General features: G+C 33.5%; 3 protein-coding genes across 3 annotated transcripts; 2 read left to right on the top strand and 1 right to left on the bottom strand.

Annotated features, from left to right (window-relative positions):
- Positions 1–4,260: 4,260 nt before the first annotated feature.
- Positions 4,261–5,531, top strand: LOC113496525 (uncharacterized protein C6orf203 homolog). The gene is made up of 4 exons (XM_026875770.1): positions 4,261–4,514; positions 4,658–4,797; positions 4,905–4,977; positions 5,214–5,531. Exons 1-4 carry the CDS (start codon positions 4,341–4,343, stop codon positions 5,409–5,411), a joined length of 585 nt encoding a protein of 194 aa, XP_026731571.1. The 5' UTR covers positions 4,261–4,340; the 3' UTR covers positions 5,412–5,531.
- Positions 5,532–5,770: 239 nt separating this feature from the next.
- Positions 5,771–14,583, bottom strand: LOC113496526 (DNA helicase MCM9). The gene is given in 18 exon segments (XM_026875771.1): positions 5,771–7,041; positions 7,282–7,427; positions 7,575–7,704; positions 7,874–7,998; positions 8,251–8,397; positions 8,781–8,890; positions 9,222–9,378; positions 9,724–9,943; positions 10,175–10,281; positions 10,556–10,785; positions 10,987–11,258; positions 12,087–12,418; positions 12,650–12,862; positions 13,223–13,357; positions 13,624–13,704; positions 13,821–13,996; positions 14,177–14,309; positions 14,389–14,583. Coding segments are annotated over 18 exon segments (4,005 nt in total). The 5' UTR covers positions 14,452–14,583; the 3' UTR covers positions 5,771–5,813.
- Positions 14,584–15,529: 946 nt separating this feature from the next.
- Positions 15,530–18,271, top strand: LOC113496822 (chymotrypsin-1-like). Its single transcript, XM_026876184.1, has 5 exons — positions 15,530–15,636; positions 15,714–15,870; positions 16,720–16,963; positions 17,493–17,639; positions 17,867–18,271. The coding sequence occupies exons 1-5, from the start codon at positions 15,576–15,578 to the stop codon at positions 18,050–18,052; spliced, it is 795 nt and encodes a 264-aa protein (XP_026731985.1). The 5' UTR covers positions 15,530–15,575; the 3' UTR covers positions 18,053–18,271.
- The last annotated feature ends 32 nt before the right edge of the window (positions 18,272–18,303 follow it).

Below are 18,303 nucleotides of genomic sequence, written 5' to 3'. Positions count from 1 at the left end.
GGAAAAAAGTAAAACAAGTTAAAAACGTCATTATCCTCACCACACTTTTGATACTGCAGATTAATGTATTCTATAGATATTATTTTTATCCGAGTTCGTAAAGTACTCAGGCTATTAATAGATGACTCAAAAATTTAAACAATTTAGTACTACTAATATAATGACGACGTTAACTTGTGTTATTTTTTCTAGAGAATCACCCTTTTAACAAAATATGTTATAAATACGTACTTATTACTAAGGTATCAAAACACATAGGTTAATAAACAGAAATCCGTTACAAGTTGATAATATGAAACGTTGTATCAAATATTAACCTGCAGCAGAGCATTAGCTCTGCAAACAACAGCAACATCCAATTAATTTGGACAGCATTCATAATACAAGCAAAACTCTATGCAACGTACATTCGATCAGCTCGTCAAGCTGCTAATTTACAAGCGCTAGGTGGGAAACGTGCTTAATATTTCATTGGCAGAGCCACACGCTCGACGTAGCGTTCAAAACGAACGAAATTGCAATATTTTGAATAGAAAGGTACCTATAAAATCATTTATCCGTTGACTTCGTAATTAAATTAAAACAAAAACTGAAAACATCGAAACAATGTTTGTATTAAAGAAAAAACGACCTAATAAGTAAATTCTGATAAAGGAAACAATCAAATCAAAAACGAGAATAAGAAATGATTTATTAGCAACCAGATTTACTGCAAAATCACAGTCTATTGTTTACCAATTAAGTACTAAAAAGTCGTATCGCAACACTGGAAAGACAGGAGCCATTAAAACGAATGGTCCATTGATTTATTTGAGACCACACGGTCGAGTAGCAAAGTTTATGTTTGTTAACATTATAGCACCGAAACTCGAGTACCGATGTATTCATAACTTCCTTTGTGGACGGCATAAAGGATCGTAAACGCGTATTGTTCAAGAATGCAATTATATAAAAGAAACTTTATCGGGTCTTGTGCCATAAAATGTGGAATGTAGGAGCCGCCTAGCTCACAAGAAGTAAGAACTGAAGCTATTGAGATAAAAACTAAAACTACACTTGTTCTTAGGAAATGGTCATTCAATTTACTGGGAATAAGCGCAGTTGTTTCGAAGTTGGTCGCCTACAAAGAAAGTGTCGATCGATCATTTCGTTAGTTATCTTTGTTATACTTTCAGTCTTTGTTGTATTAAATTGTACGGAAGCAATATAATAATTAAGCTGTCTCAAATGAGTTTAGATTGAAACAAACTTTAAATTCGATAATAGTCTTTCGGACATCAATTTAAGGAGGGTATAAGACAGAACATTCGAGAACAATAATCTGTTAAATAATAATTGAAGTAGCTTGTCACACTTTCTTAAAGATCAAAAAACTTAATCAAATTTCAGAGCTAGTACCAAAAATATCGTAACAAAAAACACCAGTTTTTGCTCGCAAAAAAAAAAACAGCTTTTGTGAAATTAATAGTTCGAACTTAATTTCATCTCTACTCTCTACAAAACTTCAGCTTGGACTTACTCCTTTATTCTTTCTCCGAACTTTATACTTTACCGATCCATTACCATTAGTAGTGCTACTATAGAACTTGAAACTATTAATTACCGATACCTCGTTCTGTAATTTAAGACCACTCCGAAGCCCATTCGTCAGCAAAGTAGCGAGTAACCTGTGACAAGAGCTAAAGTGCAAGAAGATTTATTAGTATCATCCACTACAGTACATACTATCACAATTTATTCCATTACACTATTTTGTCTTCACAATAAATTAATAGACGAGACGACACAACACAACTTTTCCATCCAGCCATCAACACAGGACAAAGCCATAAACTGTGTCAAATTAAAAACCCTTTGAACTCACCGTAAACATAATCGTATGTACTAAAATAAAAAAGATCTTTGAACAGACATGTGTCCATATGTTGCTAAGAGACAAACCGTGTATAATGTGATAAAGTGGTTGGATACCGTTTGGATGACGAACGCCTCAATAATTGTGTTGAAAGAAAAAGTTTGCTTTATTTTTAAGTCTCAAGCGGGGTGTGTTTGTTTAGTCACAGTCGTGATTGCTTATCTCATTAAATATCTTTACTTTTAATAACGGGAGTTTATTTTTGAACTTGTAGTTTGGATGGCTTTGAACTTCTTGTCTTAGATAGTTAAGTTAACAGCCAAAACGGTGATTGAGCAATTTGTTATCACATGCAATCTATTCAAGGGAAAATCCCTTTTAGGATTAACAGTAGTTATTTTAATTACAGACTTCTTTGCTCTCCGGTTCATAACACATACTTAGAGACTGTAATATCTAGGAATCAACTTAGATCACAATCCTTCGGTTGCAGGTAAGGTAAGTACCAACTTCAAATACTGAACCATACCGTAAGCACCTACTAGAGATCAGCTGATCTAACTTTACATATTCAAATCACATAAAACTTAAGCACTAGTCACCACAGATTGCGCCATTAAACAGCCAACATAACTAGATACTCAACATTATGCTAAGCTTATCCTGAATTCCCGCAAAATGTTCACGAATCCATTATCACTCTTATCAAGAGGTAAGGTCAGCAATAAAAGTCGGTAAACCAAGACAGGTTTACGTAACTACAATGAATGCCGACGTCAAGAATATTGGTGAAATTATTTTGTGGTTACAGGCCCTGACTTGCTATAGTTGGGTTGGGTTCGATTCTCACCCATTACAAATCTTTGTCAGTAGAAACCATCATTTGTTCTGTCTGGGTGAAATTTGTCGATATCTAATATGTATGTATTTAAGTAAGTTTCATTTATTAGAAGGCACTGACATAATATTTGTATCCATATTAATTTTAAAAAAAAAAAAGTAAGTTTCTGGGTGGTCTAGTACTCAAAGTGCAAGCTTTTCCTAGGTTTGTCGAAATTGCGTGTTTGCGTTTTTTACCCAGGTTTAAGCAAGTAGATATTCGATGTTTTAGCTTATTTCGGTTATGTTCAGGGGCCTACCGATAGGTCCTATAGTATCTAATATTATTAATGTAGAAGCGTGACGGTGCACAACACGTCTCTTTCACATTTACAGAATGTTACTAAGAAAGGGTGGTTGTTAACCCCTAGGCACATCTGAGAAATTTAAAGAACTTTTTTGCCGTCTGTACTTGTATGGTGTTTATTCTGATGCGCCTCTCAGTCGCGTCGACGAGACGAGATATATCTTCGGTCCATATTCCATTCTCCCACGGCTTGACACGCGCACCCCGACACCAAAGTCAATATGGATATCATATCTGTTTTCTTTGTAAGTTAAGTCCTTTTTTTAAGACATTATCGCTTTGAAGGGTGAATTATGATCGTTAATTATCTTGAAAGTCGGGAGTGTATTGTATTGTGATTGCAGCCTCATGATGTTATTTTGTTTTAGACATTCGTTAGGGCAATGATTGATGGTATGTTGATAAGTTAATAGAATAGGCGAGGAAATAATTATTTTATTTAAACAAGATTTCATACTAGAGTTAAAGTTTTATTATGGTTCTTTTTAGTTCCTACTTACCTCTTAAGTACCTACGACAGCATTTCGGTGTTAGGAACAAAGAAATCTTCGACTTCTATAGGTTGATATACAAACTCATGCGCTAAGTTACATACCTATAAGTGGACATCTAAACTTAAACTAAGGCGTAACATCTAAACTATATTCAGTCTGATGTTAACCAAATGTCGTAAACAAACATAAGTGGGGTGTTTGCTCTCACACACGTCGGTCGGCGGCTAATCTGTAAACGGATATGATTATGAATTTATGAGAACCCAGCTATCGTCAACGCTCGCCTCGTCATTTATAATTCAAGCTTACAAAGAAGTCGCGGTTGGTGATAGAGACACAGTTCGTTTGTTATGACATGTTTAACCTAGCTCAGCTGTTTGTTTTGTTCCAGATCAAAGAAGTACAACATAGAACAAAGTACTAATATTTTACCTCTGAGGTAAATAAATAAGTCTTTTATAATTATTTCCAAACGAAGAATGATATGTCTATTTGGTTTCTAAACATGTTTAACGTTTCGTTTCACGTTCGTTTAACACAATCTAAAAAGGATTCGATCTCAATGGTTCTTATGCAATGGTTGCTAATTTGTGTTATACTATTATACAGTGTATTACAATATAAATTTAAAGAATAACGGATCTACGCACAGTCATTATAAGTCTTTAAAACAATAATTGAGCAAATTAAAAGATTTGACCTAAAAGTGACATTTGCTAATCTTACGTGCAACGAAAAGTATTGTTTTGTAATCCTTTTTTCAAATGTAAATCAAGGTTAAATAAAGATCCCTGTAGTTAAAACAATGAGTCTTTATCGAAGAATTTTAAATCCAACCCTTATGTGCAGAGTGTTTCGACAAGAAACAACCAAAAGGTTTATACAGCTTTGTGTGTACAAAGATGTAAACATAACCTCAAAACTTGCAAGTGTTTATCCCAATCATTTATTTACCTCTGTTCGTTGTAAATCAAAGAAGGTTTGTATATTGGGAGATACTGTGTAAACTGTATATTCAATCCGTGCCGTTGTTAATGTAACAGCAAGTCTAGTTTCAATCCTCATCTTTCAACTGTTTCAAGAGATTATTCCTAATTGAAATGTTTTATACCGATATTCTAGAGCCAATACGATTCTGACGACGAAGATATAGTGCCGGATGATGACTCGTCGCTATCAAGGGACTCTAAAGTTGTCAAGTTTTCTACAACCTCTATGAGAACTGATGTAGTTTTGAAGTCAGCGCTAACTATATCTAGAAAGTAAGAATATTATTACTATTATTTTTCATTTTTCACATGCTTTGATTTTTTTTCAATTACAAATACAGTAACATGAATGGTGAATTAAATCATTTATTTCCTTTCAGTAAAATAGAGCAAATGTTCTATGAAAGTAAAATAAGATTGAACGGCAAGAAAGTTCTGAAGAAAAGTGCTTCTGTAAGTTTTTATTTATTTAGTTAACACATCAATGCTAACAGCCTTTTTTCACCTTTAACTCCACCAGGTACTTCATTCAACTTCTTGTACTTTATACAGTAATCACGTCCCTGACTTTGAAAACCCATTTCACTGTGTACATCTTTATCTGAGTGTTTCTTAGAAAGCTAAAGCTAGTCAGATTCACAATACAATAAAGGTAGATACAGCTTGCATAATATTTTGTTATATTACAGGTCAAACTAGGTGATGAAGTGGATGTTATTAAAATGGTTAGCCCAAATAATCCAGACCATTTATATGTTGCAAGAGTAGAAATAATGAACATTACACCCAAAGAGGACAGTATCCAAATAACAGCAAGGAGGTTCAAACACCTGTTAATTGATAACTATGAGGCAGACCCTCATAAGGTATCTGCAGCTGAAGGATAGTAATAAATTACTTGTTTAGTAAATTATTGTAAATTGATAACAACAGCTTATAGTTTTTAGAGGGATCGTTTTCATTAATATCTGTATACCACCCAAAAATAAATATGATTGGCATTTGCAGAAGGTGAGGTTGCCATGTCTCAAAGAAAAATCCTATAAAGAAATTAAATGATGTAATGTCATTTCCTATAATAATATACCTGCAATGGGCAATATATAATAATATCTAGGCTCCGTCATCAGAATATATAAAGAAAAATGAAATATAGAGGAAGCAATTTTCAGTTTACCCCATAATTATAAGTTGTTATAATTTGTAAATATGTCAATAGTGATTATTATAATAGAAAATATAAACATTCAAATTAAATTTGATTTATTTAAAAATACATTAATTCATGATTAAATATCAAAATCTATATCACAATCGGAACTCTCAAATATTGATAGTTGAGAACTAGTAGATACTATTTGTAAAGAATTGCTATTTTCTTTACCTTTCAATTCTGAAATATTTGTTACTTTGTCTTTCTGTGATGAGTTTGTTAGATTCTCAAACATAGAAATCTTTGATTTTGATGTAGATGGTTTATTCTCCAACAAATCTGCTCTGTTTTCTTTTGATACTACTAAACTCTTTGATTTATTATCTGCTGATTGCCCTGGCTTTTCATCATATTTATCAAAATCCTTTTTACTAGAAAACTGAAACATTTTCAACTTATTGATAGTTTTATCTTTTGACGCGCTTTTATTTAATTCTTCTTTAGGACTTTTGTTAACTATACTATCATTATTTTTTATAGAAATATCAAGAATCTCATCAGATGTCTCCAAATCTTTAGGTTCAGACTTGACGACAATATTCTTATTGTTTTCTTTCATAAAACTGAAATCAAGGCCTAAATCAGCTAAAGCGTCGTTTACACTAGGCACAGCGTTTAATATTTCTAATTCATTTTCACTATTGGATTGTTCATCGTCATGATTCATTTTGTCCTTAGATTTCTTTCTTTTCTTTGGCAATTTATTTTTAACGGGTCTAGAGTCTACAACTACTTCTTTCCTTTTTCGCTTATTGGCCTTTTTAGTTGGTATATTTGACGGGTCATTGGCTGCTTTATTTAACGTCGAATGTTTCTTCAATGTTACTGCAAACTTTTCATGAATATCTGGATCTTTGAATTTATTATCTGTTCTACCATTGTTCTCTTCAATTTGATCATCAGTATCATTCTTTGATTTCTTATTATTATTAAAGTAAGAACTAGTAATAAGTGTTGAAGAAAGATGTATATTGTCATCGGTGACGTCATCGTGTTTGGCAAATAATTTACAATTGCCTGATTCTATATCGCTTTCAAGTGTTTTGTGGTCAACTTGCATTAGTTTAGCATAGTATAAAAGTTCATTTCTCCAAATGTCGAGGAGATTTAGTCGAGTCAGCAGTTTCTTAGCTGTGCATAGGTAATCAAAGTCTGGGTATTTGGGAGTTGTAGAATGTAAAGCGTCTACCGTATCGTTAAGCGTACAATCTTGCATCGATAAGTCTACGAGTGAAACTGCTATTACTGCATCCATTGGCAGGATTGTTTTTCGATACATTAGTCTGCAATGCGCTTGAGACAATCTGTAAATAAAATTTTAATATTTAGCCATTCAAATATAAATGTGAATTCAAATTTGTTTAGAAACGCAGCGTAACTTTGGCTGTCTATTACATTTTGACTGACAAAGCGTTGAACAGATTTTCATGGACTTGTGATAAACTTGATTTTAATTCGGTATGATTTTTCCCTAAACCGTACTTCTATATCGAATGAAGTAGCTATAGTTAGTAGAATAAGTTCAACATTCAAAAGATACATACCTTACTAAACTGTCTAGCATTCTGACTGTGGTGCGAGAAGGGTCTCTATGCTCAGATCTTCTTTGCGCCATATAATACTTTTGAAGTATCATGTTAGCTGATTTCGTCATTTCAGTATATTTTGGTCCGACTAGACTTATATACATCTAAAAAAAAGCATAAAAGTAAAGATTCAAAAGGTCAAACATAGTCAAAGCTATCTAAGGTGAATTATGTCAGCATTTTCATTCAGGTTTTAGGACAACTTTGGTAGAGCAAATAAAGTACTGGTACCCAGTTATTATATGTCTTACCTGCAACTTTTCGAGAGTCCATTTTTTCTTAGTATTAACCGCATTGGAATCTCCAAACAGTATGTATGATGACACAAGTTTGTCCCAGGTTTTGTTTTTAGAGTCTAGTAGTATAAATATTAAATCGAACCTGAAGTACAAGAAACGAATCGCATTTTAATGATTACATCTTAAAGTACAACTTAGATTAGATTATGATGTATGCCGTGCGCTATCTCGCTTTCGCAATGGCAATTGCTATTGTAAAAGCAGTAGTTAGTTAACTTGTCATAAAACATAAATATAAAATTGATCTTTACCTACTTAGCAGAGGAGTACCAAGAGACACATTGACGCTCAGTGGTTGATCAGTATCGTAATGCCCCTTTGGATTGCACGCGGCTATTATGGCACATCTTGTGTTGAGCTTGCAGACTATGCCAGCCTAAAAATATATAACACTATGATAAAAAATAATTAAAGATGGCGCCTCAATCGCAATCGAGGAACGAGCTCTGTCTACATTTAAAAAATAAGATTAAAAAAAAAGAAGCGGGATGGTTTTTTTTCCAACGCCGACAAAGAAGTTTCACTTCAAAAATTATAACAAAATTCATTCAACGACGAAGAACAATATTCAAATGTAACCAAATACAACCGTTAGCCAAAATAGATTGGCAATATTTATCTTACTTACCTTAGCTACAGATATTGTTTGTTGCTCCATCGCCTCGTGGATAGCAGTTCGGTCGTGTTCCCGTAGCTGTGATATTTCGTCAATGCAACAAACACCTCCGTCAGATAATACAAGAGCGCCAGCCTCTAGCTGCCATTCGCCATCCTCCTGTAAATCACGTAAACTGAGTTAATAATACTCCAGTATCTTTTTCGTAGCAAGAAGCACTAATTATTGAGAAGCAAACAAGCAAAAATTCTGTCCGTCTGACAGATTTTCACAAAATATATGCTATAAATTTTATCTCGTAAACAAAACTTGAAAACGATACAGTGATTTTGAATCTCGTATGACGTCACTTACCAGTACACTTTACCCTTTACTGCCCCCACTAACAATTATCAAACAATTCATCATCTTAAATGCTTTTAATCTTCCCTAATAGTTTAATGAAGTGACAAAATGAAAAGCACGTATATTATGAGATAATAGTCAAATCCCTTATTCAATTTGAATAACTCTCGAGATGTAATCAAGTACATTGTACCCACCCTGAGTGCAGCACAGGTGAGCCCTGCTCTAGTGCTTCCGGCTCCTGACGTGAACACCGAACGCGCAGTCAATTCTGATCCAGTACGAAGCAGCTGTGATTTTCCTGTACCTTAAAAAGTGAGTTGTTATGAAAAACAACTTTACTACGAAATGAATAGGATTCAAATTGCCTTGATCGTATACTTTGATTTTTTATTTTTATTTTGCCTATAAAGCAAAACCAATGTTGCAAGTTAACAAATAGAGTTCAAAGTATCAAATTGAAATTCAAATATCTTTATTGCGATCTAAGTGTAGGTGTACAAGTTTTGAAGGTGTTAATATTGGGTAGGCTCTTAGAACTTAGTTGCCTGTTAGGGCATTGCAATTTATACAGTTTTTTGTAAACAATAGAAGAAGTATCTTGAACAAACTGTATTAAGTTAATTATAAATCCATACCTGGATCTCCTACTAAGAGCAAATGACACTGCCCTCTTACGCGAGTGGCATGTTTTTCATCTTGGGCAGACCTTTTGGCATCATTTTCAACAACGTGATTTGAACCAGTGATGACTGTTAGCAGTACTGCAAGCTTCACTAAATGTAGTCCATAAACCTGAAATGAAATTAATGCATTCTGATTTGACTTGATAGACACTTAAGGCATGAATTTGAAGAGTCTGGCATTGGAAAGTGAATCTTTTTTTTTCATAATTTATAACAACAGTCAGCAAGGGTCCGTGTTCTTTTGTAGGCTTCATAAAGCAGTCAACAGAATATAAATCCCACCTTAATGATTCAGAAATTTTTGAGTTCTGCATTGAGGGTGTCTGTATTACGAGTTCTTAAAATAGAACCATTGCTGTAAAACCAAGATTGCCCACAAACTGCGCAGAAGACGCATAGTAGGTGATTTGTTTATTATTTGTGACTTTATAAAATTGTATACAAACAATTTTACCTGAGGACAAACAGATGCTAGTATACGGTCTCTACCCTTCAAAGGACAAGCTTCATACTTCAACCAGAACTCGTCAAAGCAGTCCTTAACATCGGGAGCAGATGCCACAACCTCTGACCTCTGTGCATTTGATACTTCGACAAAGTTTGCTTGTAGTACAAGTTCAACTTCTGATTTTTTGTTGTGGCTGGATGGTCGCCAACGTCTCCGTAATGTACCACTGGAAAAAGAAGGGATTATTTACTAATTCAAATACATAAAAAAGATATTAATATTTATTGTCTTACGTGAAAGATCTTGTGTATGTTTCATGACACGCAAAATATAAGAAAATATAGTAACCAATCCCATACTTCCTTATTTTTTTAGTGAAGCAAATACAATACCTATTTTCATAAGATATACTTAAAAGCACAAAATAAAATACTCAAATATTTTCGTTATAACCTACCAAATGATGACATCATCACCAGGTTTGCAACAGTCAACTAAATCATCCTCCAACACTACCCACATTGACCCGGGAATAGTACCAATGCTTAGTTTATTTACTTGCTCCTGTAATAAGAAACATTCCAGTTAATAATTTGATTTTTAAAAATTGAGCCATAAAAAACAAAACATTACGTAGTTAACTATTACATAGTTAATGTTTGTATATTCAGACTTTGAGGTATAACTTATGTAAATTAAATTTAAAACTAAGTAAGGTAAACTAATATCTTTTGTAAAATTTTGACAACAGCTGAACAACTAGATTTTTCTAAGAGAGGCAACAAGTGGAACTGCTACTGTCTGGCTTGAAAACCTTCCTCTTTATTTTAATTTATACCTGTATTTTAATTTCTTGATAATCTTTGCAATGTTCTCTAGAAACGAGGGGAACTTGAGTAAAGGTAGAACTTCTACAAGGTTTGACATCACTCGCGCATTTAGAAGGGGCTTTTAAGATGTATCTATTCTCAAATTCAGCTTCAATACAGTTTTCAAATTTACATTTGACACACACATATTTCCGCTGATATTCCAACATCTTGGATTGCGTTACTCTTACAACAGTACCTGAAACCAATATCACAATAATTAGTAATTAGTATAATTATAATGTTGTTGATTGTTGATTTGATGAAAAGTTTAATTGAATAATATTTAAGCTGTATGTTTCTTTTCTGATAAATATTTAAATAAATAATTTGTTTTATTTAGAGTTTGAAGTTAAAATTAAAAAAGTTGAAAATGTAGCAGGGCTGAATGGAAACTTACCTGTAACTTTTAAAAAACATCCCAAGTCCACATTTTTTGGGAATACCGTACGATGTAATTCGGGGCAAACTGGTAAACCAAAAAACCTTGCATGGATGTTACGTTTTAAGAAACAATATTCTAACTTTGCTACATCGGCTTTATATTCGTCCCGTTCCAAGATTGTTTGTTGGGCCTTAATTAAATCCCTATTACAAGCCGGCAAACTCTCGATAGGGCTACATAGCACTTTATCTCCAATATCAGGGTACGACTCAAAAAGTTTCAAAAAGCTGAAAGATATAAACAAACAGTCAAAACATAAACAAACAATGCGGTACAACCTCATTTTGAATTGATATTTACTCGATTTTAATGCTGTAGTAACCCAAGTTATCTGTTTCAGATAAAATGCTAATACAGTCTTCTAAGTGAAACTTGATTACATAGTCTAAGATCATTTTAACATGATTTTAAACTTGAAAATAAACTTTACACAGCTTTGATTATAATCACTGTTGACAGCTGATAATAAACTCTGTGACATTACTTTGCAGAGTTGCCAACAGAAAAATATGCGAAACTCCTCAATTTAATTTATAATAGGCCCGATTTTTCAAATGTCAGATAAGTTTTACCTACCTGAGGAATAAATATGGCCGTATATCATATTTTCTATACAAAAGCTGCCAAAACAAAACATATTTTGACGACCTCCGTGGTCGAGTGGCGTACGCACCGGTTTCAAGGTGTCGCTAGCTCTGAGGTCCCGGGTTCGATCCCCGGTAGGGTCAATGTAAAAATTCACATTTCTACATTGTCTCGGGTCTGGGTGTTTGCGGTAACCTTCGTTGTATCTGAATTCCATAATACAAGTGCTTTGGGTTCAGAACAATGTATGTGATGTTGGCCGCATTTATTTATTTTTTATTAAATTAGTTTATTATATTCGTCAGTTAAAAGTTATCTGGCTATTTAATAATCGGCCCTTAGAGTTCACCTGTCTACTTTTCGGAATGCCGCACTGTACTGCCAATGCAAATGTAATGTGTACAAAGAAACAATAGTTTTTTCTTACTAATTCACCAAAATAATTAATTTCTCTCGGCTAGGTAGTCAACTTACATCATAACTCAACTCAATATTTATTAATTTTAAAGCGCACATTAAGGGTAGAAAAAAAAACACAATAATTTTCACAAGATCTATAATATTATCTAGTCGTAGTATACTCCACACATCGTGAAGGGTCAGTTGGAAAGTATTCCTGACATTTTGTCATTAATCTCTTCAATGCTTGTATGTACTTCCTTTGTGTTTCGTCGTTCATAACGTGAGCTACGTTTTTGGAGAAAATCTTTTCTCGTCCAGTACGAGCGTGGATACCAACCATAGTGACACCAATAGGCCAAGGTGCATTACCTATTGCCATCTGTAAATATGCATCACTTGCCTGAAAAAAAAAACAAAGATTGATGTTGCTACAATGGCAAATTAATGTATAATTATGTAAATTAATGTATATTAATGTTTTATTTTCAATTGGAATACAAACCAAAGCATTAAAGTGTGTGGCAATCAGAAAAGTTATAGTTTTATGTAACTGAATCCAGTGTTGTTACACAAGAAATCAATCTCAACAAAGCATTGGAAAAGGCTACAAAATAAATTCTTTATAACTTACCATTATGTAGTTTCTTTCAAGCAAATGTTTAGTTATCTCACAGAGACTTTCACAGATATCATCTGGAAGATTCTTCTTTTTCAGTTTCCTTACAAGCGGTTTCAAATACACTTGTGTTTGTGTGAATGTGGCTCTTGTCATTTTGTGTTTGACTGCTGTCTTTTCTGCTCCGGTTGCAGAGTTCAGCTGTTGTCCCCATAGTTTTAAGAGAAACTGAAATTTAAAATGTTTTTGTTTTTATTGGTGGAAAAAATTATGAAGGTAGTAATTAATTGGACTATTTTTTGTATACTATGTTTTTAATGTGTGAAATATTAACCAGTTAAGTATCAAATCATATTCAAACTTTACTAAAACATCTGTGCATTTTAAACTTTCAAACTTATTAAAAACTTCAGTGTTTACAAAAAATACGATAAAGTTGAGTGGTATGTGAAAAAACTTTTAGGCTTAAGGCTTTTAATTATTCTGCATCACTATTAGGAAAAATAAATACATTCAGTTTTATTTGCTGAACTGTTTCTTCAAGTCTATAAGTCTCTTATAATCAGTCTGGTTTTATTTAAAACTTACCTGTAACAAAGCTAATATAACATTCATATCATGGTTCTTGTCTCCCTGCCCCATAGTTTTCGCCATCTCTTGAATAAAGTCATATGTGATAGAGTCATCTAGAGCATCTTCCTTTATTTGTTTCTCAGTGTCAATCTAGAGATAACAGAAAAAGTAAAAAAAAAAATCAAACTACACAAATATGTTGCAACTTTATCTAACTTCACAACCTATTTTGTCACAAAATCCAAGTTAATGGATATTGTGGTTCCTGGGGAAACCTTCAGCTGACAGTGAACTATGTTTGGCCGAGTTCATTGATTAAAAGTAAGTAGTAGTTAAGTATTATTCATTTGTTTTCTAAGAAAATTCAATGCAATTAGATTTGAAAGAGTAAATATAAATATACTAAGACTGTTTACCTGTGTTCCCAGTGCCAATATTTCATTTAGATAAGCTTCATCCACTTTTTCCATAGCTTCTTGGAAATCATTCCTGAGACCCTGAAAATGTAAGTAGTACAGTAAGATTATCCATCATGTGTATCAGAAGAAATGTATTGGCATTACAAGTATCAGATACAATAACATGTAAAAGTGATTAGTTGACTTTTGCTTACTCTATTGGCTTCCGGTTCCTGAATCTCTATCCGTCTCAACCTTTTAAATGATTGCAGTTCATTTTCACCAAACAGCCAAATAGGATGACCTCTTTCCCTCAACCTTTTTATCACCTCTGTTCTCGGCAGTCCAACTATCTCTGTGTTTTCTGCATCATTTCTTGCTTGTCTGTCACCTGTAAACATGATACAGTAATAATTGCTTAAGTTCGATTTATTGCAGAAAACATTACTTTGATTATTCATAACATAATCACGATCAGTATCTTTGCAATTTCAATAAGTAACTATCTATCTGCTTTACTCAAACATCAAAATTGAGCAATTAATAAAAAAAAAATGTAAGCAGTTGTAACCTTTTTCGTTGTTTATGTCTGGCTTGTTGTCTTCTGGTTCACTAACTTGAGGACCGTATTTCTTTAAGTATTCTTCTTGTTCTTTAGCCAAAAGTTCCCCTCTCTTGAAATATTTCTTATTCGTGTTAGGGTCCTGCAATTACGAAATAAGTTTGTTCACATCTATGCCTCACACTGGGAAAAATGTTTCATCGTACGTCGATTCTACTTACTATAATATTCTTTTCTTCAAGAAGTTTTCGTTTACGTGCAATTTCAGCTTTCAAAATATCCATAGCTCTAGAGTATCAAATTATCAATACACAAACAAAATAATGTTTTGGCTAAAATATCATCAAGATCATACGAAGAGTCGAAAACACAATTGACACAATTTCAACAATATGTCACGCTGAAATGACTTTTAATACCAGTATTGCCAGTTCAACACAAGAAACGCAGAAATGTAAACGCTTTGTGTTATTGAAATGAAACTACTTTTACGGATTTCATCATTTTTGATTTTAGTTCCCTACCGTAAAAGTAGTTTCATTTCAATGTCTAACATTCACGAAACCACTACGCTTTGTGTTATTTAAAAAAACGTGATATTGTTTCCCTTTTCAAGTTACGTAAAGAAATAGCCGTTATAATAATAGTTATGATAAAATAATAAAATATTAAGTACCGTCCATAAATACGTTAAGAAGAAGAATAATAATGCAGATCTCTTTGGCAATATATTTTGCAATACTATCTTTCTTCTTTACGTTCCACAACACAAAAAATACTGTGTTTTGAAATGGACAAGACCAATAATTTAAGCTAATTCAATGGTATTATGATTCAAAATACCTTCTATTTTTAAAAACATTTCGGAAATCAGTAACTGTTTTTTAACGGTTCTTCTGTTTATAACGGTACCAAGGGTCGTGATAGTTTGGGAAAGTGTTTTCGCGTAGCCTTGGCATCAGGAAAAAAAGAACCTTTCTTAACTCTCCGCCTTTCCGCAACGGAGGAATAAGTCCATGTAGTATAATTTGCATGGCACTGAGTAATTTAAAAACGAGTGACCACAACATAATCGTTGGGATTGTAGCAGCCCGGTCAATGTATTCGACAAAAAAAAACCATACCATACCCACCCACTTTTATAATATTTCCCATAATACATTGGTAATGTTTAATTCAATACCAAATCTGTTTTGTAGCCGGATCTCATGTTATGTCGGATGGTTTATCCTTATTGAATTTGATTTTGTTATGATAAATGAAATTGTATGAAACAGATTTAATCAAAATGATTACACTTAGGAATAGATAACAATAAAACGATTAAGATCTTAGATAAATACTAATGTAAAACAACACAAAATAAGCTACCAGTGTACAAAAATACTTGTGTTATGTAGGTGTTAAAATGGGAAAATTATTTTATGTTATTTTGATTGCAATTTTTGCGTACAATTTTGTCGAAAGTGGTACCTACTATTATTTTTCTTTAAATTCATCTTATACAAAATTTAATTAGTTACGTTTTTATCAGGTATGTGAACAGTTTCAGGAACGCAGTCTCGGATTGTGGGCGGTTATGAAGCGCCTGCGGATTACGGAAAGTTTCACGCGTCCATGCAGAACCTATCTGGGCAGCATGTGTGTGGCGGGGCTGTGGTTTCCAAGTGGCATATAGTTACATGTGCTCATTGTGTTCACCAGTAAGTAGTGTTAAAGTTTTTTTGACTAAGGCTTATGTGCTCTATCTTTGTATATTAGGTAGAGACCTAGTTTCAGTGTTCTACGTCCTTTTCTTGTTATATCCAACTCTGGGTATGCGCTATGCAAATAATATTGCAGACGAAAGTTTGAGTTACAAAATGGACTACAATTTGATTAAATATTTAGGCATTTACGTAAATACAAGAATAGATTTGAATCACCTTTTAACGGAAAGTTATAGGAAAGTGGTTACAAGTAGGTAAATAGTTGAAATCATCGTGTCAATTTCTGCTTCCTATGCGTAATTAGATTTCAATCAACTCCAATCATTAATTGTAGGTACATAAAGCACTTTTATCTCTCTGTTTTTTGAGTAAACAGGGAATTCTCAAATTCTTGTGACAAACAACGCATATTTCGGACTAATCTAAATGAGACTTACCTACAAGAAATATCACTATTATGGATAATATAGGAAATAATTTTCCGGACCGTGTTTAGCCTGCAAAGCTTTACAAAGTGTTTACCACACACAGGCTTTGTTTTTCCTACACAGCTTAACTTTACAGGGAAAACTTAGAGGTATGGCTGCGTGATAAACAAAATTGCAACGCATTGCCTCGCACCAGTGGAGTGGTTGATGGTGGTTGGAGACATACGTAGCATGGCGGTTCAGTTTTAGTCAGTAGGAGACTAATATTACTTCCTCCCGAGGAGGTGGATCCAAGAGGATTCTCCTAACTTTTATATAAAAGATCATAAGATTCTTTACGTGAATACTTTCACTCTAGACAAAAAATACAACTACAATTAATTAAGTTGATTTTATACCAAATATTTTCTTCCAGAGCAGAGCCTAAATATATGAATATTGTAGCTGGTACGCACGATTTGGACGTGGGAGGAGTAAAAAATGAGGTTGAATCAATAATTGTACATCCTAAATATAATTCCACAAGCAAAGAACACGATATTGCAATTATAAAAACAAAGAAGCCGTTCGATTTGCGTAAGATACGGGTCTTGAATCTTAGAGGAGCAAAGCTAAGAGAAAGAGACGAAGTAACTCTGGTCGGATTTGGAGCAGACGAGGTTGGTGTCTTGAATACGTAGAATTAAGTAATAGGTTATACTTTATTGGTAACTTCCATCCAGATTCGATTATCCGGGACTCAATTATTACGCATAGCTATTTTTTAGGTTAAGGCACAAGTTTAAAGATAACAAGGCAAGGCAAGTAAAATGTGTGTTCCTGGCAAGGCGAAAAGAACCCCACGTTACACAAATGGAGAATTCACTTATGATTTCACCTTTTGATGGTTCTGTTTTGACACAAGTATTTTGGCAACAATGATATCTTTTGAAAAATCAGGAAGTTTTATCCAAACTTCATGTTTTTGTTTTGTCAGATACGATCACCACACGGAAAAAACAGATTATGTTCTATTTCATCTGAATCGAGTATTGTATTCGTGCAAGATTTTTGTTTGTAAACTACATCGACAATACAAAAGAAATGCTAGTTTATGAGAAAGCGAACTGTTGACAGTTAACGCTTCGGTGTCCGGGTTTGATTGTAAACTTTCTCGTTTTTATTAACTTAAGTCAAAAATATTTTCAGCCGAATGGTCTCTCGAGCCGCAGGATGTACGTTTTGGATTTACCAGTTTTCTCCCAGAAAATTTGCGAGTTTGCGATGCGATATACACGAGAAATAACTAGAGAAATGTTTTGTACATTTACTAAGTACGGAGAGGGAAGCTGTCATGTAAGTAGTGTCATTCGTTTGAAGCACGTTAATCAGACCCAGTTCATATAGAGATTGAAGAAATGTCGGATCTACAGTACAGTTGATATCATAACTTAATTCTTGTACATTGCTCCTCGAACGTTTTGAAGGATTTATCTTATTAAACTGATCGATACCTAATGGAACAAACACTTTGAGATACACAGGAATTTCTGTAATGCAGGCAATATGTTAATTTTTTTCAGGGCGATTCCGGCAGTCCTTTGATAAAAGGCGACGAGCTCGTTGGCGTGGCGTCATGGGGCATTCCATGTGCTGTTGGCTTCCCAGATGTTCACACCAGGATTGCTCCATACATTAAATGGATTAAAAGTTATACCAAGCAAAATTTTTGCGTTAGTAAACGCAAAAAAATAATAAGTTTGGGATAGCTATTTGTGATCCATGTTTTGTTCGTAGAAGAGATTTCAATAATATGGTATAACAGATAAAGTTTATGAAGTAAAAAGTTATGTGTGGTTTCCATTACAGTTTTATACATTCATAGATGCTTCGATTTATTTTAGGAATCTATTTCAATGTCTTCAATCAGATACTTATATATTATTATTGTATTGTTTTTGTTTTTGTTACTATTTTGTCTTAAATAAATTACACAGGTGCCATTAAACAGTAAATTTAC

The sequence above is a fragment of the Trichoplusia ni genome, chromosome 8 (genome assembly GCF_003590095.1).
Source record: "Trichoplusia ni isolate ovarian cell line Hi5 chromosome 8, tn1, whole genome shotgun sequence".
Classification (NCBI taxonomy): domain Eukaryota; kingdom Metazoa; phylum Arthropoda; class Insecta; order Lepidoptera; family Noctuidae; genus Trichoplusia; species Trichoplusia ni.
Note: the sequence above shows the minus strand (reverse complement) of the source record. Positions and strands in the feature narration are given on the sequence as shown.